Source organism: Phaseolus vulgaris, chromosome 6 (assembly GCF_051622355.1).
Source record: "Phaseolus vulgaris cultivar YP4 chromosome 6, ASM5162235v1, whole genome shotgun sequence".
NCBI lineage: Eukaryota > Viridiplantae > Streptophyta > Magnoliopsida > Fabales > Fabaceae > Phaseolus > Phaseolus vulgaris.
The window spans coordinates 20,973,311-21,000,895 of NC_143503.1; the positions used below are offsets into that span (position 1 = coordinate 20,973,311).

At 32.5% G+C, this 27,585-nt stretch overlaps 2 protein-coding genes across 3 annotated transcripts; both read left to right on the top strand.

The window, feature by feature from the left end:
* Window positions 1-1,728: 1,728 nt before the first annotated feature.
* LOC137833409 (uncharacterized) lies at window positions 1,729-6,876 on the top strand. Its single transcript, XM_068641761.1, has 7 exons — window positions 1,729-1,858; window positions 3,495-3,520; window positions 3,863-3,922; window positions 4,173-4,463; window positions 4,777-5,077; window positions 5,190-6,049; window positions 6,331-6,876. Exons 1-7 carry the CDS (start codon window positions 1,729-1,731, stop codon window positions 6,874-6,876), a joined length of 2,214 nt encoding a protein of 737 aa, XP_068497862.1.
* A 12,425-nt stretch (window positions 6,877-19,301) lies between these two features.
* On the top strand, window positions 19,302-26,501 carry LOC137831160 (uncharacterized). Of its 2 annotated transcripts, none has more exons than XM_068638732.1 (11): window positions 19,302-19,786; window positions 20,510-20,631; window positions 20,716-20,867; window positions 22,322-22,403; window positions 22,495-22,531; window positions 23,510-23,754; window positions 24,238-24,480; window positions 24,639-24,740; window positions 24,882-24,932; window positions 25,186-25,248; window positions 26,012-26,501. In XM_068638732.1, exons 1-10 carry the CDS (start codon window positions 19,606-19,608, stop codon window positions 25,216-25,218), a joined length of 1,248 nt encoding a protein of 415 aa, XP_068494833.1. In that variant the 5' UTR covers window positions 19,302-19,605; the 3' UTR covers window positions 25,219-25,248; window positions 26,012-26,501. The 2 variants fall into 2 exon arrangements, with proteins under 2 accessions (XP_068494833.1, XP_068494832.1); XM_068638731.1 differs by having other exon boundaries at window positions 19,340-19,786; window positions 25,164-25,248.
* The last annotated feature ends 1,084 nt before the right edge of the window (window positions 26,502-27,585 follow it).

Below are 27,585 nucleotides of genomic sequence, written 5' to 3' on the forward strand. Positions count from 1 at the left end.
AATTCCCTAGTAAAATTATACAAGAAAAATCTCAAATTGGATGTATTGCATTTTGTTGCTATACAGTAGGTTCCTTTTGGAGTTTAGCATTTAGGTTAGGTTGGGAGGTATTTTCGCCGGTAATAAAATTTGACTAACACTCGTAATGTTTTGCATTTCTATTCTTTTGTTGGTAAACATTATATATAGTATTCTCATTTTTTTAATATAGTAAAAGTTCATAGTGATCCCAAATAACATAACTTTTTCACATACATGAAACATAATAAGTATAATTTAACATGTTTAAACTAACTAATTTAAATTTTATAAAAAAATAAAACACAATACCACCAAAAACATACCAAATTTTCCCAATTAATGTTTGTAATGAAAACTTTAATAATTCAGTTAAAAAATGAAAATATTTATAGGATTTTTTAGTTAGACTGTCAATCGAGAATCATTTTAAATTTAAATACATTAAATATAAGTTTGGATATAAAAAGAGTACCAAATTCACAACACAAGTTAATTCTCCTAAAAGTATTTTTGTAGTTATTTTAAAATAACATATTTGATCTTTTTGAAATACAAAACAACATAAAATTCACTCATTCTGGTGAGAATGTAGAAAAAGGGAAAGTAAATTTTAAAATGTTTGAGTAAGGCTTAATAAAAAAGGAAAGTTAAATGGGAATAGAAGATAGAAATGTGGTCAAGCATGCGAAGAACAAGACTTGTAATAAAATGAAAAACCAGAACAATTCAAGAAATTCAAATAAACAATAAAAGTATATCTTCTTGTTAAAAGTACCGAGAGACTTAATGCTGAAATATTATCTGGTTATTTAAAAATCTAAAAATTGTTAATATCTATTCTTTTAGGGATAAATAATGAGGCCTAAAGTGTCAAAACAAATATATTGTTAAAGTTGTGAAACTTTAAAAATCTAAAAATTGTTAATATCTATTCTTTTAGGGATAAATAATGAGGCCTAAAGTGTCAAAACAAATATATTGTTAAAGTTGTGAAACTTGTGGAGATAATTTTATTAAAAAATAGATTTTAAGTTTAATAAAATTATTTTATAAAATATTATTTATGTGAGATTTTTTAAATAATTTTTTTTAAATAGATTTATTTTTTTATGAGTAAAATACCACTGTACTGGTAGGATCCGTATGACCGAGATTTTTATTCGACACCCAGTTTAGACCGATCGACATGATCAACAACGAAGTTGATTAATGATCCAATATTTGTTAATATACTTTTATTAGGTCCATTAATAACAAATGGCTCACAACAATTACATAAATAAGCACAAATCCCAAAGGATCAAGTACGCAATCATCTAACACCAAATATTAAGTGTCAAGTGTTGAAGTCTGACTTGATCGTCGGAGTGCCTTTTGCAGCTACCATCCAGGTCCGGAGTTCAAAGGGAGGTGGAGTGGAAGAGCGAGAGTAGCAGGAGTTCGTCCGAGAGGAATGAGTGAGGTGCAAGCCGACCGACCGACCCAGGAGAGGTTCAATCGTTATTTTGGTTCCAACCCCGTTCGAGAACAATTGGCGCCTAGTGTGGGGCTGAGAGAATCAATGCAAAGAAGTAGATGGTCCAGGCTAAGCAGATGGCGCTTTTGATGTCTCTACAAAGAGAGATGGCCGAGATGAAGAGAAAGAATGAGGAGATGCAGCGGAAGAGTGAAGAGGAGATTCTTGCTCTCTGAAAGAAGAATGAAGAGATGAAAAGGAAGTGGGTAGAAGGGGGTCCATCTGGCGGACCGAGCAACCCAGTTGGGAAGTTCTTCATCAACCCCACCGACCCTAGAACTGTTGAGGAGCTGAAAGCAATCCACACTCAGGAGGCCGAGGGTAAGTCCAATTTGAATAGGTTTTTCCCCACGACCAATACCTTGGACGTATCCCGTCGACATCCATTCATTGACTATGTGATGGGGGCACAATTGTCGACTATGTGGAAAGGCTTCAAAATGGACCGTTACGACGGGACAACCAACCTTGATGAGCACATGGATGTGTACACCACGCACATGAGTTTATACACCTTGAACTGCGCGGTCCTATGTCGAGTGTTCCCCACCTCGCTGAAGGGAGGAGCCTTGAGCTGATTCATGAGGCTTCCTCCAAACTCCATTGACTGTTTTGAAACATTGGTGTCCAAGTTCGGGACACTTCGCTACCAGCCGACTCCACCACCTAACTTTTATCGCCCTGGTCAACCAATTCATTTCCACACTCAATTATTTATGAGAGTGCAATAAATGCAGTGGGAAATAAGAATCAAACTTAAATATTTATGTTTATTATTCTAACACCTTCTAGGATTTTAATGAATAAGAAGAATGAATAAATAAGTAATATGTATTTCTTATATCAATATAATTACTTGGTATTAATACTAAATCATGTTAATCACTTACTACACACATTTTCTACATTAATAATTCAATGTCTATATTTTCATTATGAAAAAATTATATATATAGTATTACGAAATCTTGAAAAGTAAATAAAAAATGTTGAAGGACAATAGTGTATTAGTGTTTGGTGGTAGAATAACACATGGTCTGAGAAAACGTTGGGATATTTTGGTTTAACATTTTTATTATTTGTCATCTACTTTTTTATATATACACCTCCTCCTAGAAGTAATGGGGGTTTAAAAACAAACCGAGAATAACGGGGATTTGCAAACCGTCGGGAATAACAGGGTTTCAAAATCTCCAAGAATAACAGGAGTTTGAAAACCATCGGGAATAATGGAGTTTCAAAGTCATCGAGAATAACGGGGGTTTTAAATAACCGCCGGGAAAGTAATTATTTTTAGGGGTTCGTGGAAACCGCTGATAATCTGTTAGCGACGTTGGATCTACAAGAGAAAAGGTAAACCACTGGTAGTATACTTAACGGAAGTTAAAACTATCGGAAACGTCAAATATAATTCTGTTAAAAATATATTTTTTTTAGTGAGTTGTCGTTGAATGCAAAAAAAGATATCTACTAAATATTTTCAATTTTCGACTTCTCCACGTTCTTAGTAGCATGCATCTTCCTAAATTAAAAATGAACTACAAAACTCCTTCTACTCCTCCTAGATTCTTTACAAATATTTTCTGTAATGTTTGTATTAGATAATTATTTAACAAAAAAGTGAGTGTCATTAAAAAGAACCCTACGTTTCTCACGTGGATGCTCACATTAGGTTTGTCTAGGAGTGATTGTTTGTGATATTCTTTTTCTTGCCTTAGATTTAAGTAAGGAATACTAAAACCTATACTTTTAGAAAAGAATTTAGGTAAAGTGCCAGAATCTTATTTTTCTCTAAATGAGAGGAAGAGTAATATTCAAAGCATTTTGAAGGGATAAAGAAAAGAATAGAAGCATTCATTCTTAAGTGGATATATATATATATATATATATATATATATATATATATAAGTGAATGTTCATTTCTCTTTCTGCATCTGTCTATTTACCTTTCTTCCAGCAGTCTACAAACGCAGCAACAACCAGGTAAGGGTTAATTTTTTAAAACTTTTCAATTTTTAAATTATCATCTGCCACTCAAATAATTTATTTCATTTTGGATTATACTCTCCCCAGACAACAAATAATTATAGCATGATTTGTTCTATTTCTTTATTCCCTCTCTGAATAATAATTTCAGTAAGTGCTGGGGTAGATAATATAAGTGTTTAAAGATGTTTTTGTATAATTTGAGTAAAGTAAATAGGTTTGTAAAAGCTAACGAGAGATTGTTTGATTTGAAGTGAAAAAGGAGGCACAGTAACAAAGCAAGGTACTACAGATCAGATCATTGATATGAACTTAAACACGGAATCTGTATTACTCCAGGCACACTCGGAGCTAGAACGCATTGGCTTCGACAGCACCACGGCCTGGAATATAGTGGAGGTCAGAAGTTATCATTGCCACTTTTCTTTTAAATTTATATTTCAATTATTCCATCACTAATATATATATATACCATGCAACTCTTCTCTCTTTTCTTCATTTCCAAAAAAACTATATATATAAACAATATTAGGATTTTCAAACCCATAACAAAACAATCAAATTTACACTTTCCATTCTCCAAATAATTTCATATTTTCTGATATAAATATTTTGCTTACCACCTTAGAAATATTTGATTTATGCACAGGCTCTATGGAGAGATCTTGCAAAGACCATAACAGCCTCAATTCCAATTGAGTTTTGTGAAATGAAGAGAGTGCATCTTGAAAACTTATCAAATCTAAGAAGTTTTTCCTCAGGAATTTTAGTTGAATGGCAATCTCTAGAGAATGTGGTGGTGAACCAGTGTCCCAACTTTTGGAAGTTTGGTTTGGAAATGATAAAAAAATCACAATTAAAATCCATATTCATTCAGGGAAACGAAGGGCACATAATTGACATTGACAACAACATGGTTGCATATCTTTTTGAATTTTTGGTTAGTTCTCTCTCGAACCTCTCTAATCAAACCTTTAAATTCAATTCTCAAATTCACATTCTTCACATGAATTTTAAGAATACAAAAGTCTTGCTATTTTATTACATGTTTACTAAACTTTTTTTTTAGTTTCAAAATTATTTTAATTATATCTTAAATTTTCTGATACAAGATTACAATAATTCTATAAAATAACTAGTTTTATATGGTTTTAGAAGTATAATTAACATAATAATGTTGCCACATATTTTTAGTCTTTCATCGATGTTATGTTTTCATGATGTCCACAAAATGATAATAAAAAATAATACAGGATGACAAATTCTCAACGATTATTGAGTACAATGTTTTTGATGATGAAGAGTTATACAAGACAATACGTAATCTTCAAAGTTCTCACTTCATCAATCTTCGGATTCTTTGGACAAAAAATTGCCACGAAAGTTTGAGAGAATTTTTGTCCATTTTGCTAGAGAGATCCCATAAAATTGAAGTTATCAACATTGAAAATTGCAAATCCACACGTTTTTACCTATTGGACACTATGGATGAAGACGTAGATGGTAAATTTTTCAGAGCTAAAGGAACTAAGATTAACAAAAGTACATTTCATGGTACATTTATGGACGAACGATAAACCAACAATTATTGACCTGAGAAACCTACAAATTTTGCACATCAAAGGTTGTCAGTTTTTGGAATATGTATTCTATAGGTATCCAACAGAGATGCTTCACCAACTAAAGGAATTGATTATAGAGGCTTGTGAGGTCTTGTCCACCATTTTTAAGAGCCATGATAATAGACCAAGAACTAAGTTACCATTATTGAGCAAGGTGAAGTTTAAGTCTCTCCCAAATCTGAGACAAATCTGTAGTTGTCATTTAGAATTCCCAAGTCTAAAATCTTTGATGATAGAAGAATGTCCAATCTTGACAAAATTCACAACTGGATTTGCAGATCCACATGAAACACTCACAACTGATGGGAAGTCTTTCTATGAATTGAATGAGATTGTGTTTGACAATTATGACAACTTGGTTTGTGTCATCTCCTCTAAGACATTAGAAGAGTTGAGGATCTTGGAAAAACTATTTGTGAGTCGTTGTAAGGAATTGAAAATATTATTCAACATTCATGAAGAAATATCTTCTTCAACACGGGTCCTGGAACAACTATATGTACTAACTTTGATTGATCTTCCAAAGTTAAGTCGCATTGTAAATAAAGAAATTTCTAGATTCTATCAAAACCTGAAAATACTACATGTGAAGCAATGTAAGTCTCTTGATCTGCTACAAGTGCCTCAAAAACTAACAAATCTAGAAATTTCTGATTGTGAGAGGTGTTGGATAAAATTATTATCATTGAAGAAGAAGAGGGAAAGAAAGAGAAACTCCTTTCATGAATTGAAGGATGTTTCTCTTGAAAATCTATCAAAGCTCTCTATTGTTTTTCCTTCTATATCCGAATTTCCATCCTTACAAACATTAAAAATAACAAACTGTTCTACTATGAGGTCTTTTGTTGAGGATTCCAAAGCTCTTAAAGAATCATCTGCAACAACTTATTTCTTCCCAAGTTCAGTAAGTTTCAATGACAAACCATTTCTCAAGTGTGTTTTGCATGAAATAACATGTTTTCCTCTTCTTGTCATTTGATATATGTAACTAGTATATATTTTAATTACTTTTATATTGATGATGAAATGGAAGTACGCAATTTATAGTAATATAAGTGCATATCGTTGTCATATTATGAAAAACTATAAACTTTCTTTAGTTTAATTACATAATATAGTTCGTTCTACTTACTTTGGAATTCATTTACTAGCCCATAAGCTTAAATGACCACTTGTTTCTTGCAGTTGTTAGTGAAAAAATTGAAAGAACTTCATATTATAAATGTGGATGTAGAGAAGCTTTGGGACTACAATTATCCGTCTGAGTCATTTTGTGAACTTGAAAATCTCAGTTTGATCAACAACAACAAAATTTTGAGTGTTATTTCCTCCGGCGTGATCATGAGATTCAAGAATTTGAGAAAATTAACTTTAGACAAATGTGAATCATTGACAGAGGTATTTGATCTTGAAGATGACAATCTTCATCATAAAGTTCATGAAATACTTCCCCAACTACAGATATTAGCATTGATTAACCTAATCAAATTGAAGTATGTTTGGAAAAAGGAACCTCAAGTTTCATTTTTCCAAAATTTGGTGTCACTTTACGTTGTCCACTGTGGAAACCTTCAATGTTTATTTTCACTTTCTTCGATAAAAAATCTTGAGAAACTCAAAATACTCAGACTGTGTAAATGTGATAAAATAGAAGAGATCATATCTAGTGATATATCTGAAGATGAAAAGGTGCCTATCATTTTTCCTGAGCTAGAATGTGTAAGGATCTAGAAAATAACCTTATAGTAGAAGTGGTATATTTTAAATGATACGAGTATTTTATTATTAAAATGAAAATGACATATAAATAGAAAATTCAGTTATTCAGGTTTCATTTTAAAATAACCACCATCTCTCTAAAAGTTTCCCTTTTCCTTTCTCTCCCTTCTCTCTAAGATTCTGACCTCCTCGTTCATCTGTTTGACGATCAGAGTACACCATTAGACTCCTGGCAGCAAAGACTACAAGTCTACCCGATCAGAATCTCTTATAGAGTAAGTTCAGTTTTGTTCCTCTTTTTCCTTTCCTCTCATTTTCTTCAAGATTCTGACTACCTCGCTTATCAGTTTGGCGATCGAAGTCTGCCGTTAGACTCTTGGTAATGAACCTTATAAGTTTGCCGGATCAAAATATCAGATAGAGTAAGTTCCTTCTTGGCTCCTTTTTCTTTTGAGTTAATTTTGATCTTATTAGATTTTGTACGGGTTAATATTAGATTTTGTACGGGTTAATATTAGATTTTGTACGGGTTAATCTCTGTTAACTCAAGGTCTTAGTTATATAGTTAGATTTTGATTAGGACTCTGTGGTGCAGGTTAATTACCTTTAGCTTTTGGGTAGATTTGGAGCTCTTAGTGAGCATAAGCTAAAGTTCAGGTAAGGGAAGCTAGTCTTATTATTTTCAATAAAACCCTAGGTTAGAAGATTCTGGATGTGGAGGTGACGTGGTCACCAATTCCAATTATTTTTGCTTGCAGGATTGTCTCTCTTAAAGAGTAAAATAATATATTGACTGGAATGGTTGATTTTGAATCTGTTATGAGAATAATTTGTTGAAACTGTTTGTGATTGAGAATTGAAAGTGTTTGAATGATAATATAAATGAGTTGAACTATTCCTTTTGAATATTTTGGTTGAATTACTTAAGTGAGATGTTTGAATGAGAAGTGGTTGTGTGATTTCAGATGATGATTGATTTAAAGAGCATATATTTAGATTGTTTAGAAAGTTTATATATGAAGTGATTGAGTGGTGCATTGATATGTTAAATGATGTATGTAATGAGGTTAAAGTGTGATCAAGACGTAGTATTTTCAGGAAAGGAAATACCATGTTGAGATTGTTATTAGGGTGTATTGATTTGTGAGTGTCCTGTGAATGAGACGATCCTGACTCTACTGATATAATGGAATCAAATAGATGAAGTTATTCAGTTGGTGAGAGTCGAAGGAGGTCCATTTGGCTGATTCTGAGGTTTGAAAGAACTGATCAGAGCATATCAAATGGATTTACCCTGTCATATGAAGATGATGAGATATTGAGATAATTATGTGCATGGCTGTGTGGGTTTCACAGCAGTAGTATGACAGGTGCAGGTCTCTGAATGCTAATTTCAATACACGAGTCTTCCGGAAGTAGAGTCAAGTGTCTATGTGTTGTGAGTCAGTAAAAGTCACTTGATGGTTTGAGAAATCATATGAGAATTGATGAATTATGCTTATTAATTTGAAATTTAAATTATATCAAAACATTTTATATAGATAGCTTACCCTTTGTGTTTGTTTCTCTAACTGTGATGATCGTGTATTTACACGGGAGCAGATGAGATTGCAGGTAATAGAGCTCCTCAATGAGCAGCAGAAGGATTAGATAGATTTAAATTGAATGCTTTGTTTTGTTTTTAAACTTTTTGAATGTATATATTAAATCCTTATGAAGAGGGATATATTTTGAGATACAAATATGAGAAAACAATATATGTTTATATGTTAATTAGATATTGTACGTTAGTTAGATATTGTACGCATATTTTTTTTATTTATTTTTTTAAAAAAAAGTAAAAGTTAGGGATGTTACATTATGGTATCAGAGTTGTTCGAACCTTAGGAGACCTAAGGGTTATGGGATTGTTTATGTGTGCTTTAGTTAGGTTGTTAGTAAAACTACATAGTTATGATTTTTTAGATTCATCCTAAATCTTTCTTTTCTGTTGTATAGCATGTCTCCTAGACCTCCTACCCCTCCCCAACCTTCTTCTGAGATGAACCAGATTGCCAGGGCTATTGAGATGATGGCAAATGCTATTCAACAACAGAATATGGCAATGGCTCAGAATCACCAGGCAGCAATGAATCATTGGGAGACTGCTAGATCTGGTGCAACAGCTTCCCATGTCAGTCAGTCTCAGGAGCAGATGGGACTGACAGAGTTCATGAGACACAACCCACCTAAGTTCACTGGGAATGCCACTCCTGACCAAGCAGACCAATGGATAAGAGATTTAGAGAAGATCTTTAGGGCAACCTCCTGCCCTGAAGATAAGAAATTGGTATTTGCTACATTTTTATTGTCTGGAGAAGCAGAGTTCTGGTGGATGGGAGCTCAACAGATGATGGAAGCTAGAGATGAAGTATTAGACTGGGAGAGTTTCAGAGTGAAGTTTTTAGAGAAATATTTTCCAGATAGTGCAAGGTTTGCAAAGGAAGCTGAATTCCTCAGGTTGGAACAGGGAGAGATGTCAGTGAATGCATATGCTACTAGGTTTGAGTACCTAGCCAGATTCTACACCCAAGCTACCTCTGAGGCTTGGAGGTGTAGGAAGTTTGAAGAAGGTCTAAAACATGAGCTGAAGAAGACTATAGCTCCTATGTGCATTAGAGAGTTTCCTGCCTTGGTGGAGAAGGCAAAGATGGTGGAGACCCTGGAAAATGGTGATTCCAGGGTGATCAGATCACACCAAGGAGGGCCTTCCAGTGGGAAGGCCAAGGTGCAGCATCAACAACATAAACCTTATGCTAGACCTCCACAACATAGGACAGGAACATCTCTACCACAGTTTCAACAACAACAACCATGGAGACCCACATGTTATCACTGTGCTGGACCCCATTTGAAGAAAGATTGTCCTCAACTTTCATCGGAGAGAAAGTGTTATACTTGTCAGAAAGAAGGACATCTATCAAAAGATTGCCCTAATAGGAGGAGGATAATTCCTGGAGGTAACTTGCAGTCAGGAAGAGGAAGAGGTGGTAGACCCCAAGCAACTGGAAGGGTGTTTGCTATGTCAGGAGCTGAAGCATCTCAGTCAGGTAACTTGGTACAAGGTGTATGTTATATAGCTGGTAGATATGTGAAAGTTTTATTTGATTCTGGAGCGACACACTCTTTTGTGTCGAGTTTATGTGTAGCGGAGTTGGGTCTTCTAGTAAAGGAGTTGTCGTTTGAATTGTTGGTCTCTACACCAACATCAGGAAAAGTTTTAACCTCTACAGTTTGCTCTGAATGTCCAGTAATAGTAGAGGGACGCAGGTTCAAAATAAATTTGATCTGTCTACCTCTTCAGGACTTAGATGTTATCTTAGGGATGGATTGGCTATCTGCCAATCACATTCTCATAGATTGTGGTCAACAGAAAATAGTGTTTTCAGATTCCAAGAAGTCATATGGGATGTCTGCTCAGCAAGTGTGGTCAGAATTGAAAGAAGGATCAAAGTGTTTTGTAATCTTAACTCAGATGGAAGTTAAGAATGAAGAAGAAATGAGTAGTATACATGTGGTGAAGGATTTCATGGATGTATTTCCAGAAGAAATACCTGGATTACCTCCTAAGAGAGAAGTAGAATTCTCTATTGATTTGGTACCTGAAGCTGGGCCAGTGTCAATGGCACCTTACAGAATGGCTCCAGCAGAGTTGATTGAACTAAAGAAGCAAGTTGAAGATTTGTTGGAGAAACAATTCATCAGACCAAGTGTATCTCCATGGGGAGCTCCGGTGCTTCTAGTTAAGAAGAAAGATGGAGGGTCTCGGTTGTGTGTAGATTACAGACAGTTGAATAAGTTGACCATCAAGAACAAATATCCTCTGCCCAGAATTGATGATTTGATGGATCAGTTACATGGAGCCTCAGTATTCTCAAAGATTGATCTGAGATCTGGATACCACCAGATTTTGGTAAAGGCTGAAGATGTTCAGAAGACAGCCTTTAGGTCTCGTTATGGACGCTATGAGTATGTGGTGATGCCGTTTGGAGTAACAAATGCTCCAGCTTTGTTCATGGATTACATGAATAGAATTTTTCGTCCTTTCTTGGATAAGTTTGTTATAGTCTTTATAGACGACATACTTATTTATTCAAGGACTAAGGGAGAACATGAAGAGCATCTGAAGACAGTGTTGGAGATTTTGAGGGAGAAGCAATTATATGCTAAATTCTCTAAGTGTGAGTTTTGGCTGAAGGAAGTCAACTTCTTAGGGCATGTAATATCAATTCAGGGGATCTCAGTGGATCCAGCCAAAGTGGAGGCAGTGCTTCAATGGGAACGTCCAAAGACAGTGACTGAGATAAGGAGTTTTGTGGGTCTAGCTGGCTACTATCGGAGGTTCATTGAAGATTTTTCCAGGGTAGTAGCCCCTTTGACTCAGTTAACCCGCAAAGATCAACCTTTTGCTTGGACTGACAGATGTGAGCAGAGTTTCATAGAGCTGAGGAAAAGGTTAACTAGTGCTCCGGTGTTAGTGATTCCTGATACAGGAAAACCTTTTGAAGTTTACTGTGATGCTTCACATCAGGGTTTGGGTTGTGTCTTGATGCAAGAGAAAAGACCGGTTGCATATGCTTCAAGGCAACTCAAAGTTCATGAGAGAAACTATCCAACTCATGACTTAGAATTGGCAGCTGTGGTGTTTGCTTTGAAGATTTGGAGGCATTATTTATATGGAGCTCAATTTCAGGTGTTCAGTGACCATAAAAGTTTGAAATACTTGTTTGATCAAAAAGAGTTGAATATGAGACAAAGAAGATGGATGGAGTTTTTGAAGGATTATGATTTCCAACTGATGTATCATCCAGGGAAGGCTAATGTAGTTGCAGATGCTTTGAGTAGAAAGTCAGTACAGGTGTCAACCATGATGATTGAAGAACAAAAGTTGATTGAGCAATTCAGAGATCTAAATTTAGGAGTGAAATTTCATGTTGATCATATTAGTTGTAGTAAGTTAACTATAACTAATGATTTTCTTGGAATGATAAAGGAAAAGCAGTTAGAGGATCCTACTCTGAAGCGTACTATGGATTTACTAGGTACAGATCAGGCTAAAGACTTTGTGATGGGAGAAGATGAGATCTTGAGATTTAATGGCAGAATTTGCATACCTGCAAATGAAGAACTGAAGAGAATGATCCTAGAAGAGGGTCACAAGAGTTATCTTAGTCTACATCCCGGTATGAATAAGATGTACCAAGATTTGAAGGAGTCATTTTGGTGGTCAGGCATGAAGAAAGAAATAGCTCTATATGTTGCTACATGTTTAACATGTCAGAAGGCAAAGGTAGAACATCAGAGACCTGGTGGTTTGTTACAACAGTTAGATGTTCCTGAGTGGAAATGGGATAGCATTGCTATGGATTTCGTTACTCATTTACCAAGATCAGTAAGAGGTCATGATGCAGTCTGGGTAATAGTTGATCGACTGACGAAGAGCGCTCATTTTCTTCCAGTTAATTTGAGAATATCTATGACTAAGTTGGCACAATTGTACATCAAAGAGATTGTAAGATTGCATGGGGTGCCTTCTAGTATTGTTTCAGATAGAGATCCTAGGTTTACTTCACGGTTTTGGCAGAGTTTACAAGATTCTTTGGGAACTAGATTGAGAATGAGCTCTGCATATCATCCTCAAACAGATGGGCAGTCTGAGAGGACGATCCAATCCTTAGAAGATCTGTTGAGGACATGTATCTTGGATCATCTGGGAAGTTGGGATGAGATGTTGCCTCTGGTGGAGTTTACTTATAATAATAGTTATCATGCCAGTATTGGGATGGCACCATATGCAGCTTTGTATGGGAGGAAATGCAGAACTCCTTTATGTTGGTATAAGGACGGTGAAACAGTTTTGGTTGGGCCAGAGTTAATTCAACAGACCACTGAGAAGGTGAAGCAGATACAAGATAAAATGAAAGCTTCTCAAAGTAGGCAGAAATCATATGCAGATCAGAGGAGAAAGCCTTTGGAGTTTGCAGCTGGAGATCATGTGTTCATGAGAGTGACACCAACCAAAGGTGTAGGACGAGCTATCAAATCAAGGAAGTTATCTCCTAAGTTTGTTGGACCATATCAGATCCTAAAGAAGATAGGTCCAGTGGCTTATGAGATTGCTCTACCTCCTCAATTAGCAAACCTGCATAATGTCTTTCACGTATCACAGCTAAGGAAGTACATCCCAGACCCTAGTCATGTGTTGGAAGTGGATAATGTGCAAATCAAGGATAACTTGTCTTTTGAAGCAAAACCAGTCAGGATTGAAGACCATCAGAGTAAACAGCTCAGAGGCAAGACCATCAGTATGGTGAAGGTGGTGTGGGATGATAAATCTGGTGATTCAACTTGGGAATTAGAAGAAACCATTAGAGAAACCTATCCATATCTCTTTTCTGGTAAGTCAATTTTCGGGGACGAAAATTTTTCTTGTTAGGGAGAATGTAAGGATCTAGAAAATAACCTTAGAGTAGAAGTGGTATATTTTAAATGATACGAGTATTTTATTATTAAAATGAAAATGACATATAAATAGAAAATTCAGTTATTCAGGTTTCATTTTAAAATAACCACCATCTCTCTAAAAGTTTCCCTTTTCCTTTCTCTCCCTTCTCTCTAAGATTCTGACCTCCTCGTTCATCTGTTTGACGATCAGAGTACACCATTAGACTCCTGGCAGCAAAGACTACAAGTCTACCCGATCAGAATCTCTTATAGAGTAAGTTCAGTTTTGTTCCTCTTTTTCCTTTCCTCTCCTTTTCTTCAAGATTCTGACTACCTCGCTTATCAGTTTGGCGATCGAAGTCTGCCGTTAGACTCTTGGTAATGAACCTTATAAGTTTGCCGGATCAAAATATCAGATAGAGTAAGTTCCTTCTTGGCTCCTTTTTCTTTTGAGTTAATTTTGATCTTATTAGATTTTGTACGGGTTAATATTAGATTTTGTACGGGTTAATCTCTGTTAACTCAAGGTCTTAGTTATATAGTTAGATTTTGATTAGGACTCTGTGGTACAGGTTAATTACCTTTAGCTTTTGGGTAGATTTGGAGCTCTTAGTGAGCATAAGCTAAAGTTCAGGTAAGGGAAGCTAGTCTTATTATTTTCAATAAAACCCTAGGTTAGAAGATTCTGGATGTGGAGGTGACGTGGTCACCAATTCCAATTATTTTTGCTTGCAGGATTGTCTCTCTTAAAGAGTAAAATAATATATTGACTGGAATGGTTGATTTTGAATCTGTTATGAGAATAATTTGTTGAAACTGTTTGTGATTGAGAATTGAAAGTGTTTGAATGATAATATAAATGAGTTGAACTATTCCTTTTGAATATTTTGGTTGAATTACTTAAGTGAGATGTTTGAATGAGAAGTGGTTGTGTGATTTCAGATGATGATTGATTTAAAGAGCATATATTTAGATTGTTTAGAAAGTTTATATATGAAGTGATTGAGTGGTGCATTGATATGTTAAATGATGTATGTAATGAGGTTAAAGTGTGATCAAGACGTAGTATTTTCAGGAAAGGAAATACCATGTTGAGATTGTTATTAGGGTGTATTGATTTGTGAGTGTCCTGTGAATGAGACGATCCTGACTCTACTGATATAATGGAATCAAATAGATGAAGTTATTCAGTTGGTGAGAGTCGAAGGAGGTCCATTTGGCTGATTCTGAGGTTTGAAAGAACTGATCAGAGCATATCAAATGGATTTACCCTGTCATATGAAGATGATGAGATATTGAGATAATTATGTGCATGGCTGTGTGGGTTTCACAGCAGTAGTATGACAGGTGCAGGTCTCTGAATGCTAATTTCAATACACGAGTCTTCCGGAAGTAGAGTCAAGTGTCTATGTGTTGTGAGTCAGTAAAAGTCACTTGATGGTTTGAGAAATCATATGAGAATTGATGAATTATGCTTATTAATTTGAAATTTAAATTATATCAAAACATTTTATATAGATAGCTTACCCTTTGTGTTTGTTTCTCTAACTGTGATGATCGTGTATTTACACGGGAGCAGATGAGATTGCAGGTAATAGAGCTCCTCAATGAGCAGCAGAAGGATTAGATAGATTTAAATTGAATGCTTTGTTTTGTTTTTAAACTTTTTGAATGTATATATTAAATCCTTATGAAGAGGGATATATTTTGAGATACAAATATGAGAAAACAATATATGTTTATATGTTAATTAGATATTGTACGTTAGTTAGATATTGTACGCATATTTTTTTATTTATTTTTTTAAAAAAAAGTAAAAGTTAGGGATGTTACAGAATGTCTTGTAATGAAGGATCTTCCGATGTTGGTTAGTTTCTACAAGCAAAGTAGAACTTTATCTTGGCCAAAGTTGAACACTGTGAGGGTGAGCAATATTCCAAAAATGGAAACATTTTCAACAGGCATCCTCGTCACACCATCTTTAAGATCAATTTACGTAACATTTGTTAAAAAACTCTGGTTCGGAAACTTGAACAACACCATATCCTATATGCATGACAGTCAAGGTACTAAATATTAATATTGTACATAGAAATTTAAAAATTATAATGTAATAGTAATACAACATGGTTAAATAAATTTGAGGATAATTTTATATTCTAAATTACATTATATATGCACACATTAAGATACATGTAATTTAGAATATACTATGTTCTTCTTTTAACTTATTCTATAGTTTGCTTTGGAGATATATTTTGCAATGTTTAATCAATACAAAGTATGCTAATTTGCTTCAATGCAATTTTATAGGCTTATGAAAATATATGGTGACTAAGTTCTTCTTATTCAAGTTTTTCCTTTTTGAAATTGTAGGAAGTTGATGCTTGGGGAAAAAACTTAAAATCTCATTATCAAGAAATTGGTGTTGAGTGAATCTCATGCTTCATAGTATAGTAGAACAGTGATTATGATACAAGTGATGTCAAGGTTACTAAAGGGTAGAATTAGTTAAACCCAATCCTAAGCTTCTCAAATGTAATTTCTCAAACAACTACTTTATGTTAGTTGTAAAGTATTTTTTCAATTTTAATATTTTTCAATGAAATCAATAATAAATTATTGTGTATGCATTATATATATATATTTACTATTTATCCTGCTTGAAAATGAATCAAGTCACAAATATACTTGTTTAAAAGTTGACAATATGCTTGCCAATGAACTAACAATATGTTTTAATAAAATAATTTTATTTTTCAATTTTTAAAAAATTATACCTATTATTTTAAAAGGAAGTAGACTAAACTTAGGAACTAATATGTTTGAAGTTCATTACTATAGGTTAAACGAATGTATCAAAATTAATCTGCTACAGTTTAAGTCACAATATTTTTAGGCTTTTGCTTCTTGCATCCTCGTGATTAGTACTTGAATTCCATGCTAAGAGAAAAAGACTAAGTTATACTCTTTTGTACCACGTTGTTATTGTTGCACTATACTCATTATTGTTGCCGTCAAGCTGCATCTTCATTCTCCACTTTAAGAGGAAGCAAATGAGGAAGAAAAAGAAGGGCAATTCACCGTTATCAAAAGTATAATGGTTATTTTAAAAATTATGGGGTGTAGTTTGTAATTATGGGATGTAAGAAGTAAAAAGCTTTTTCTTAAGCCTAGTCCAACCCATTTTGTGGGTTATTTCAAAAAGGTCTTCTAAGAAGATTAGCTACAAATGAATATGAAGATTAAGATATGACATTGTCAACTTTTTTTATAAATAATAGAAAACAATTATTCATGTAATAAATCTTTTGTTTGGGAATATGAATAGGTTACGTGTCTTAGGATTCTATAATAACTCATGACCACCCTTGTTTAGGGATGTAATAAGACTTTGAAAATCAAGAGGTTTTTTTTTTTTTTTGAAAGAGAGTGAGTTTTTTTTTTCTTGCATTACAGTAAAATATTGTATTATTGACGCACAAATTCATAAGTAAGGTCTAAAATTCAAAAACAAGTACTTATTTTCGACAGAAAAACAATGGTATCAAATTCGTCGGTAAAATACTCACAAACAGATATATTAAAGTTGTTAGAAATTACCGACACACATCCTTCAATAATTATCGATGGACACATCCTTCAGAAATTACCAATGGACGTATTCATCGATACAGTAACTTTGTGTGATGTATAAGAATGCAAGTACCAACTGATGGGTCCTAACCATCCTGAACTCAGCGCTAGCTCCCTGTGCTCAACGCCAACTTCTTGGACTCAAGCTCCAACTCCTTAAGCTCGAACCAAAATCTCACCACTAGTAATTTTCATTCAACTACCTCTTGTTTCTTTTTTGTAAGTCATGAAATTTAATTAAATTTTCTGAAAATTTATCATTTTGTAAATTGTAAATAATTACATCTTTCTAACGCCAATATTTGATTAAATTCACACCGCTTAAGTATTTGAAACAAGTCAATCTTTTTTTATCAACAAAACGAAACAAGTCAATCTAACATTTATCAAAATGTAAAGCAAATACATGTTATTTGATTTGTGAAATTTTAAATGTTATATGATTAATTTTGATGAGTTGGATGAATTATGAATCATGTGCATGTGTGATCGAAACATAATATTTAAAGAAAATGAAATATCATGTTAAAAGTTTTAAAAATATTAGCTTACGCTGTTTTTTTGTTTTTAAATTTATGATGATCGTATTATACATAGAATCATAGGCTACAAGTGACGAATCTTAACAGTAAGAAGTTGAAGAGTTAGCAGAAAAAATACGAAAAGTCTTTTGTCTTCTCATATATATATATATATTAAATTTTATGATAAAAAATTTAGATGAGATAATTGAGGACCTCACATTTTGATAGACTCAGTTCTAAGTAAATAGTTTTCCCTTCCTTCATATTGGTTGTACATTATTGTATTAATTAAGTAAATATTTGGTACGTAAAATAATATTCAAGAATAAAATATACCAATTAACTATTTATTGTAATTAAAAAAAAGTCGTGGATGATATTTATAGAAATTATTTATTTGTCAATATAAGATATAAATATTTTTTAGTTGAAGTTTATAAGAGACATTGATAGGTTGATATCTAATTTTTTTTCTACATCCACTTTGCAACTAATATTGTTATTTTAATACTTTCTCACATAATTTAGTTATGAGTGCTGTTATGTTGGCACTGACAACAACAAAAACGTACTTCTATAAATCTTAAACTCTAAAAACATAAATTTTACATATCAATAAATTAATATTTTATTTTATTTATTTTATTTTATTTTTTAATTCAAAATATTATTATATTAATATAAGTGTTTCTCAAATATATGTTTTTCACTATTCATTATGTTAAAGAAACTTTTTCCTTTAATTATAATTTTTCTTCAAAATATATATATATATATATATATTTTATTTTATTTTTCTAAAACCATCACATCAATGTATACAACTCTAAACAAAGCATAATTTTTGTTTTCTTAAATATTGTCTAAATTTTTTATTAAAATTAATAATAAACTTTTCAGTCCATGTTACAAATATTATTGTTCAGTTTACATCATTAATATTATTCAATAGTAATTTTTATGTTTGGTATTTTTATACATGATAGGAATGAAAATATTTTATCTAAGTAAAAAAAAATTAAGTTTATTTATTCCGATAAAACATTTAAAATATTTAACAATTTTAAATAAAAGCAATTCAAAATTAATATATTTAAATTTCTTAACCATTATAAAAATTCACACCTCATTACACCCTTCAATAAAAAATCCTCACCAACAAAATAATTGATGTGTGATCACACATCATCAATGACATAAAGAACTTCACAGCACAAATAAAAACACTATATAGAATAATTGTTTTTATTAAAGATCGGCTAATATGTGTCTACATCATACCAATTTAAATTTACACCTTATTATCCTTCAAATTTTCTAAAATTACTTCCTCTTCCAGTTTTGGAAATTCGAAATTCACAAAATATATTTTAAAAATCAAAAAAATTATTTCGTAAATTTAGAATGAAAAAATAAATTTTAAAAAAAGTTAAGAATACAAAATCTTTTATATTTTGAAATAAAATTTTCAAAATTAAAAAATGTGTTCTAAAAATTTAAATATGAAAATATATTCTAAAAAATAAGTTTTGGAAGTATTTTTTTATTTACATCACCTATCATTTAAGGTTATTTTTATTATTTCACATAAACAATTTCATCATTGACAAATAGGTGGATTCAAATTAATATGATGGAGTAAGAATTTGCCAAGAAACTAAACAAATATATTTTATTTTTAAAAAAATTGTTATGGTTGTGTCTATAATTACATATGAAATGTATATATATATATATATATATATATATATATATGTATGTATGTATAATAAGTAAATTATGAGATAGAAGATTGTTTCTCGAAAATAAGTGGAATTATTGTAGAAAAGAGTGGCAATGTTGGAAAGTAAAGAAGAATCCTCGTACTTAGTTTTAGGTTAGAGAAAAAGAAAAGAAAAGCAAAACATGTGATGAATGAATAGTATAAGGAACCACAACAAGAGCAACCACGTAAGCGTGTGTGTGCATCGTGCTTGTTCTTCCTCGTAACCAAACTCGTCTTTTGCAATTGCCAGATCTCTTCATCCAATTGCAACACCAGAAGAGCAGAAGAGTATAGAGAGAGAGAGAGAGAGAGAGAGAAGAGAAGAAATCGGAAATGGGTTGCAGAAACAGGGACTCATTAGCAGAGAATCATTCTTCACCTTCTTGTGATTCGCTCAGCGAGGCCTTGCTTTTTACCACCTTGTGCATCGTGGGTCTCCCTGTGGATGTTCATGTCAAGGATGGCTCTGTGTATTCTGGAATCTTCCATACCACTTCTGCTCACGCCGATTATGGTCCCTTCTTTTTCCTTTCTCATTCCTTCCTTCACACTTTTACTTCTGGGGTTTTCATCTAGGGTACCTTTCTTTGTCTTTCACTTGTTTCTGATGAAGCATTATTCATAGATCCTCAAACTGTGGATTCTTTATGGCTTCAATTGTTTTGTTCTTGGCCCAGAAAATATGATGAATTCGTTAGGAATAAATTTTGTCATCCAGTTTATTTCTTACAGCTGTAGAAGCATTTGTTTTACGTCAACTATTCATTTATTTGCTTTCCCCTGATGAGAAATCGGAAGCCCTTATGATGCATAAAAGTTAAATTTTGTTGCTATCAATAGTAATGTAGAAGACTCTAATGATATAAAACCGTTATAAAAACTTTTCTAGCTGTAATCATTCGCTACAAAAAAAAAAAAACTTTGTAAAATTAAAACTTGCCACTTTCTATTATAGGAACTGAAATTTAATGACACAACTACTGCTGTTTTAGTATTGGATCTAGGATTACTAATGAAATTGTTTAGATGAGAAGTTTAATTAACTTTTGGGGTAAGAAGAGCTTTAAATCATCTTGTTTATGATTATATAGACAGATTAAAATGGGTTATCAGCAAAGTCAGACGTTGTTTTTAATGTTTTAATTGTTAAGTTTTGGCATAAAGTTTCATCCAAGTTTTAATGAACATCTTTTGTATAACTAAGACTCATCATTCCTTTGCTTTATGCCATATCCAGGTATTGTTTTGAAGAAAGCAAGGATGACCAAGAAGGGAAAAGGCAACACCAATGTTGGAAATGAGGGTTTTGTGGATACTCTGGTGATTCTATCCAGTGATCTTGTGCAAGTTGTTGCTAAGGCAAGACTCGCACTTTGCAATGTTTCCTCATAAACTAGAGTGTAATTAACTACGTGCTTAATGTACATGTTGCTTTGTGTATAGGGAGTAATGCTTCCTGCGGATGGTGTTGGTGAAAACATAACTGGTGATGATGAAGAAGCAGTTGCACATAATGTATCTCCTGAGAGTCTAACGTGTGAGGTAGAGAATCATACAAAGCCCTTGATGGATGCAAAACAAGTTAATCAATCAAGGTACTATGGTATCTCCAATCAAATTTGTTCACATGCATGGAGAGATAACCAACATCCAACTGAAGCATTCATTTTATGTTCTTTGTTTACCTATTGCCTTCTTATCTTTTGGTTTACACTTTTTCAATGGCCAAAAAAATCCCCTCAAACACCATACACACACATCCTGGCATGCCATTGTTGAGTTCTCTACAAAAGTTGTCATTTGAATATGTGGGTGCTTTTCGGCCATTTGCTAATTTCCAATGGTTGAAACCGAAGTTAATGTGTTCAAATGTTCTCACAACTTCAATTTTCTGGTTGCTCAAGGATCCGTGGTCTTATTTATCTAGAAAAATATGTATAATTTTTGTTAAACACCAATTTTTCTATTCCTCCTTTGGCTCTTGTGTAAATTTATTCTCCTCAAGTAACCTCTACATTATGAAAATGTTGGTCATTAGCCCTTTGATTTGGACATGTTAAAGCCACATTGTTAACTAGTTGTTGAGGTGCTACCAAATGGTATTTGGGACATATTTTTATCATGATATGTGGGTTAACGTATTAAGGACAATGGGAAAGGTTCTGGGTTTCAAATTTCACTTTCATGAGAGGGAGAGACATTAAGTTGGTCATCCATTTTTGTTTTTGAAGAAAGTTAACTAAATCATGTATTTCCTGATAAGATCAAAGGAAACTAGATCAAAGGTTGTTTTATTTACTTTTAAGTTTTTTATTTTAAAAACTTATTTAAGAAACAAGTTTAAACTAGTCACCTTAAAACTGGTTTCCACATTTAGCTGCATCATACTTTAATCAATAGTTTACTGCGTGGAAAACCCTTCTTTGTAGAAAGTTAGAAACTAAGTTTATAATCTTCATAGGCTGATATTTCCTCCTTTTTTACCTATTTGAAGCATTACGCTCTGTTCGTTTTCATTTGGAAATGGACATTGAAGTACACCATATTTGCATAAGCTAGATATATATTTTGTGAATATGATTTTGCTTAACTTATTTCAGTAATGTTCTAGAGTCCATCCTTACATGCTCTTCAATGTCCCCTGCAACTAAGATCCTTTTAAGGAGAAGAAACAAAAGAAATGGACTTTTAACTACATAAATGTGGGGATAACTCTACTTTTTCAAAGATAAAAACTTAAATTATGACAGAGATATACATTATTGCAATTGTGGGTATAACTCTATTTTCAATGATAAAAACTTAAATTATGATAGACTAATATACATTATTGCAATTGTATTTGTATTATATAATTATATGATGTTAACTATTAAGATTTTTCTTTCTGGAGTAAAATTAGCTTGCCACTAATGGATGGTTATGATTCCAGTTTTTTTAACTATCTTAATATGAGAATTTGCATTTGCTAGAAAAGGTATTGTAGAAATACAAATTTATGCAATTATTTTATTTTATTTTTGGGTTTCTGCCAATTTTTGTTTTACAGACAAGTCGAAGATGACAAGTCAAACTTAAAAGGGAAAGCTGATGACCACAGGCAGAAGTCTGAGGTTTTTAATGGAAAAAGTGTATGTAGACAGACATATGCATATTGAGCAGGATTTCCATAAATTTTGATGGTTTGAATTTTTTTAATTCTAAAGCTCTGATTTTCCACAGGATGAAAAGATTCAAAGCCTCAATTCAAGACATGAAAGTGAGTTAGATTTCTCCAAAATCTACTGTATGCAAAATTATGCTTAGCCACTGTATATTGAGATGGCATGCTATAATTATTCTGGATATTTGTATTGTGCACTTTAGCAATTTTTGTATGTAAAACGATGTGTGCAATAACCAAAATTGTTGTCCTGATTATGGTTTTAAAAAGCATTTCACTACTGTGATATCAGTCACAACGTCAAAATTTTGGGCTTAGCAAAAACACATTGCAACCTAATTGTGGCTGCATTTGCCCACAATTTTCCTCAATGCAAGAATTGTGACAAAACCACACCGCAACTGCAAGTTGAAATCTTGATCCTTATATCAAGATGTATGTGTGGGGTTATAACAAAGATTTAGAACTACAACTAACAGAACGAATTCTAATAAATTGATTCTTCCATGCCTTTTTCATTCAATCATGTCAAATATATAGGTTCAGCACAATACAATCATTGACTCTCGCACTTGTAGGTAACTAAAAAGGAACATAGCAAAAAGGAATGATTGCAAATGCATCACAGTTGTAACAAATTAGTTCTAGTCCAATGTTGTGAGACTATTCTAGACATAGTCAGTCAAATGTGAAGGCCTCCTTGTGCTCCTGATTGGCCTATTTATTTGGGCTGCAATGTTGATACCATGGGCCTCAAGCTCATTGCTATAAATACCGCCTGCTGAAAAAGTCACCTTTGTCCTCAATTTGAACTTTTTGTGCTTTGGCATCCTTTGCTATCTTGGTATCAGTATACCCTCTTTTTCAAAGTTCTGATTACAAAAAAAAAAACATTTTACATGTCTATTTTTCTTCCAATATTTTTACATAATATCACCTTTACCGATTTAGCTAACCAAATCCTGCTAAATCTAATTTGATTTGGGCTTTAGTATAGACTGAGGATATTGCTTACATGATTCTGTTTTCTTATTCAATTCTCTTGTACTAACATTACAGCTTATACATTTATAGGCCAACAGGTAGCTGTTGAGCATGGAGGCACAGACAGGACATCAAATCCATCCAATAACGGATTATTCTGCAATAGTGCTCCAGCATCTGTTAAAGCCAATGATTGGGTTAGTGAAAGGTCTGCTTCAGCAGAGTCTATCTCTACAAATTCAACCCAAGGCGTGGATCTCATCACCGAGTCACATCCAGCAAGGTCCATTGAAATATCTGCTCCAAGGAGTACAGATTCTACCAGAAATACTAAGGTAAATAAATCAGTTTAACTTCCATTAAAAGCTTCTAGCCTAACAGTTCCGGATAAAAAGAAAAAATGTAGGTGGGGCATTTATATGTCATTGTAAATCATATCAAATGCATTTTTGTTTCTTATTGGATAAAATTTTTTTAAGTGGGCTTCAATTTGGAAGCTTATCTGTTGATATGGATCATCCACCGGAACTTCACAAATCATATAATTCATCTCTGAAGTACTTTGTTAGTTACATTATTTCTAAACATTTTGATTAGTGGTGATCCATTGTTTTTTCATGTTTTGTTCCTTAGCTAATGCCATCCACCATTTTAAAATCCTTAGCGTGTTGATTTAAATTTTCAGTGTAGTTTGTTTTGGCAAACAGCATAATAGGATTGCTAGTACCAAGTTTAAGATAATGGATAAAAAATGAATAATTTCTTTCAATCGATGTTGATATGCTTTTTAACTTCTTTTTTTCTTGACAATCATTTAGGAATTTAAGCTCAATCCAGCTGCCAAAACCTTCTCTCCATCTTTTGTGAATCCTATATCATCAGCTTCTGTGGCAAATTTGTTATACATACAAAATAGCTCTCCTGTGGTACCTGTTGCTAGTATTCAACCAGAAGTTGGATTCAACACTTTTGCTTCTCGGCCTTCAGTGCCAGTAAAGGTCGCACAGTATAGTAATTTGACAATGGGAAATGGTGGAAGTGGCTCACAGTTTTCACCACCTGTATGTATAAATAAATTTTCTGATATTTTATCTCATATGCATCTGTGCCTGCATGAGCATGTCTATTTCATGCCAAATGTCTTAAATGGAGGAAAAATCTAAATCCATATATTACTCAGTACTCATTCTAGTTAATCTGACCATTTCTTTGGCAACAGATTATTGCACATGTGCCACATAGAAACCAACCCCTCCGGTATCCTACACATTACACTCCTGTTTTGTCTGAACCTGCTTATATGCAACCAAGCTCTCCTGCTGTAAGTACGAAAAGATCTATGTTCCATCTATCTAATTTGATTTTTCTTTTGTAAATTCTAATAATTGGTTTAGAAGATAATCAGTATTTATATGCTGAAGAATCAACCACATGCAAGCTAACATTTTTTTTCTGAATGCAGGTAATGGTTGGACGTTCCCCCCAGTTGGTATATGTTCAGCCACTTTCCCATGTAAGATAGCATGCTCTGTAACTTTTGGAAGTTTCTTCAATTTGTCAAAGTTAAAGAAAGTTAACTCAAAATTGGAATAAATTAATTACATAGATGTTAAAAAACACTAAGGATTTAATATTTACATGGTCAGTAAAATTCAAATTGTAACTATTTTTTCCCTCTAGAAATGTTTATTAGAGTTTTAACCATATTAGCTTAGTCATTTTACACTTTTACTTATGATTGAAGGATTTATTTCATGGAACAACAGCCGTTGCACCCGTATCGGCTCGCCCTCTGTTGAATCATCATGTACCATTTCCAAAGCAGCAAGGTAAAATCTTAATTTTGTTATAAAAAAGAGTTGTTTATTGCATTATCTTGTTGTTTTTCAGCCCTTGTCAAGGATTGCTTTCTTAGCTATGCTTGTAGATACGCAGTCAAAGATCCAATTGTTATTACTGTCATCTTTATAAAGCTCGTTAGTTACATGGTGAATGAATAACTAACATTTTGACATGAACTCAATAATATCTTAACTTCTCTGTTGGGTTTTACTAATGAGATTAAAAGGGCACTTATTATGTATACTTAAAAAATACTTTAATGGAAAGTACTACATTTAATATATTGGAAACTCGGTACTTTTCATTTTTTGAATCTTTAACAAGTGTTCTAGGACACTCCTTAACCTTTTTTCTTTTTGACACCATAGTAGTAATTGAAACTATGCTTATGCTAGAACTGTATATAATCATGTTTTGTATAAATTTCTCTATAAATGAAACTGTATACTATACACTCATAAGAAAAGAATATAAGATTTAATGAATTGAGCTTCTCTGATAAATTAAAATCAACTTACGTATTTTTTGTGGAAGCTCTCATTTAACTCTTCCAAAAACTGAAGTGCATAAACTGAATTTATAGTTTATAGGAGAAGCACAGTTCATTTATTTTCTTCTCTTGTAAGCGTTTATGAAAAAAATTGCCCAAACCAGACAATGGTTTCCTTTGCTTTTGGCATTAAAATTGAAGAATTTGGACATAATGACTTGCATTTCCTTTGTGATAATGGTTCTATTTTCCAAAAGCAGGAGGAGCAATGGGTCCAGCAATGCCAGTTTGTGTGCCCCCTCCTGTCCTAACAGGTGGACATCAGCCCTTTGCACTTCAAAGCCACATTCCCCTTCTGCAACCTGGCTTTCCTGTCACACGACCTATTTCAGTCCCAGGACCAAATGGTTTCTATGGCACTAAATTTTAGTGAAATTTTCATTCACATTCTGGTGTTAATATCCCTTTGAATGAGTTGTTGAATGAGTTGAGGCTCATTTCCCTTTTTCTTTGTTTTTCCCTAATAGATTATGCTATAAAAATTTTGTCCTCTCTTATTTGTGAGAACTGAGTGTACAGTGACTTTCAGCTGGACAATTACCTGATATTTTAGCAGTATACGTTTGAGAAGTTTTGGAAGTCCTCAAGGTTGCACCATTGGTTGATTTTATATGTTTGGACATTGATCTTGAAGGATTCATTATACAGTTATTCATATTGAATGCAAATCTCTATTTGGTTATTTATTTATACTGATCTTCTTCTCTAACAAACTAATCTTGAATGAGTTCGTTACAATCGTTAAACATTGAATATAACAAAATATAAAAATCAAATAAACCAATAGTTTGGGGAAATTGTGAGCTTTTGAGTTTTATTTTTTAATACAACTTATTAAGTTAATTGTATTCAATAAGAATGAAAGTGAAATAATTCTTTATTACACTTCTCCATTTATTCATTTTATTTAAAAATAATTATTTGTTTTGGTTCAAAGTTTAAATAATCCGAAACCACAACATTAAGTTTGAGTCCCTTTATTTATACTAAGAGATATATTTTATAATTTTTATTTAGTTTTCTCTTATCCTTTGAATCTTAATTAATATTATATAATTTTTAAAATTTGTATTTTTCTCAACTGATTTAATTCCACAAGTAAATATTTTTTCACTACTAGAAATTATTAAATAAAAATCAATTTTAGTGATTAAAATAATTAGTTACTATTTAACAAAATTAGATATCATTTTATAAAGTAAAAAAATCATTGGTATTTAAATTTTTTATTATTAATAAAAATTTATAAAGTCATTTTTAAATATGTATCTAATCGTTAACTACTAAGATTTTAGTTACTAACTATTTAGATTCTAAATTAGTCTCTATTAGCTTTTTAGAGGCTAATTTAGAAACTAAAAATTAGTAGCTAAAGCTTTGGTAGTTAGTTTAGATACAACTTCAGGAATCATTTTATAAATTTTTATTAATAATAGAAATCACTTTAAATATCAATAATTTTTTAGTTACTAAACTAATATCTAATTTAGTTAATAGAATGAGTAATTATTTTTTGTCTCTAAATTTGGTTACTATTTAATTATTTTCTTGTAGTATTTGATTAAGATTCTAGACAATTTTATTGAATATATATGTTACTATAATTGATTTTAGATAAGTTACATTCTCTCTTAATATGAGATCAAACTAACTAATTGTACATTGCCCTGGCTTCAAGGAGAGTAGGTGAAGATGTTTGTTCAGCGAAAAACTTGAAAATAAATTACGATATAAGTTGTGCCTAATCTTCTACTATACTTTATTATACTTCTTG

Bases quoted from the DNA above. Each gene is read 5' to 3' on its own strand.
- LOC137833409 (XM_068641761.1), top strand. From the start codon at position 1,729: ATGAAAAGGAAGTGGGTAGAAGGGGGTCCATCTGGCGGACCGAGCAAC. The intron at 1,859-3,494 runs GTAAGTCCAATT...CCTTTCTTCCAG, and splicing joins CCACACTCAGGAGGCCGAGG to CAGTCTACAAACGCAGCAAC. The intron at 5,078-5,189 runs GTACATTTATGG...GGTATCCAACAG, and splicing joins TAACAAAAGTACATTTCATG to AGATGCTTCACCAACTAAAG.
- LOC137831160 (XM_068638731.1), top strand. From the start codon at position 19,606: ATGGGTTGCAGAAACAGGGACTCATTAGCAGAGAATCATTCTTCACCT. The intron at 24,481-24,638 runs GTATGTATAAAT...CTTTGGCAACAG, and splicing joins GCTCACAGTTTTCACCACCT to ATTATTGCACATGTGCCACA. The intron at 25,249-26,011 runs GTAAAATCTTAA...TTCCAAAAGCAG, and splicing joins ACCATTTCCAAAGCAGCAAG to GAGGAGCAATGGGTCCAGCA.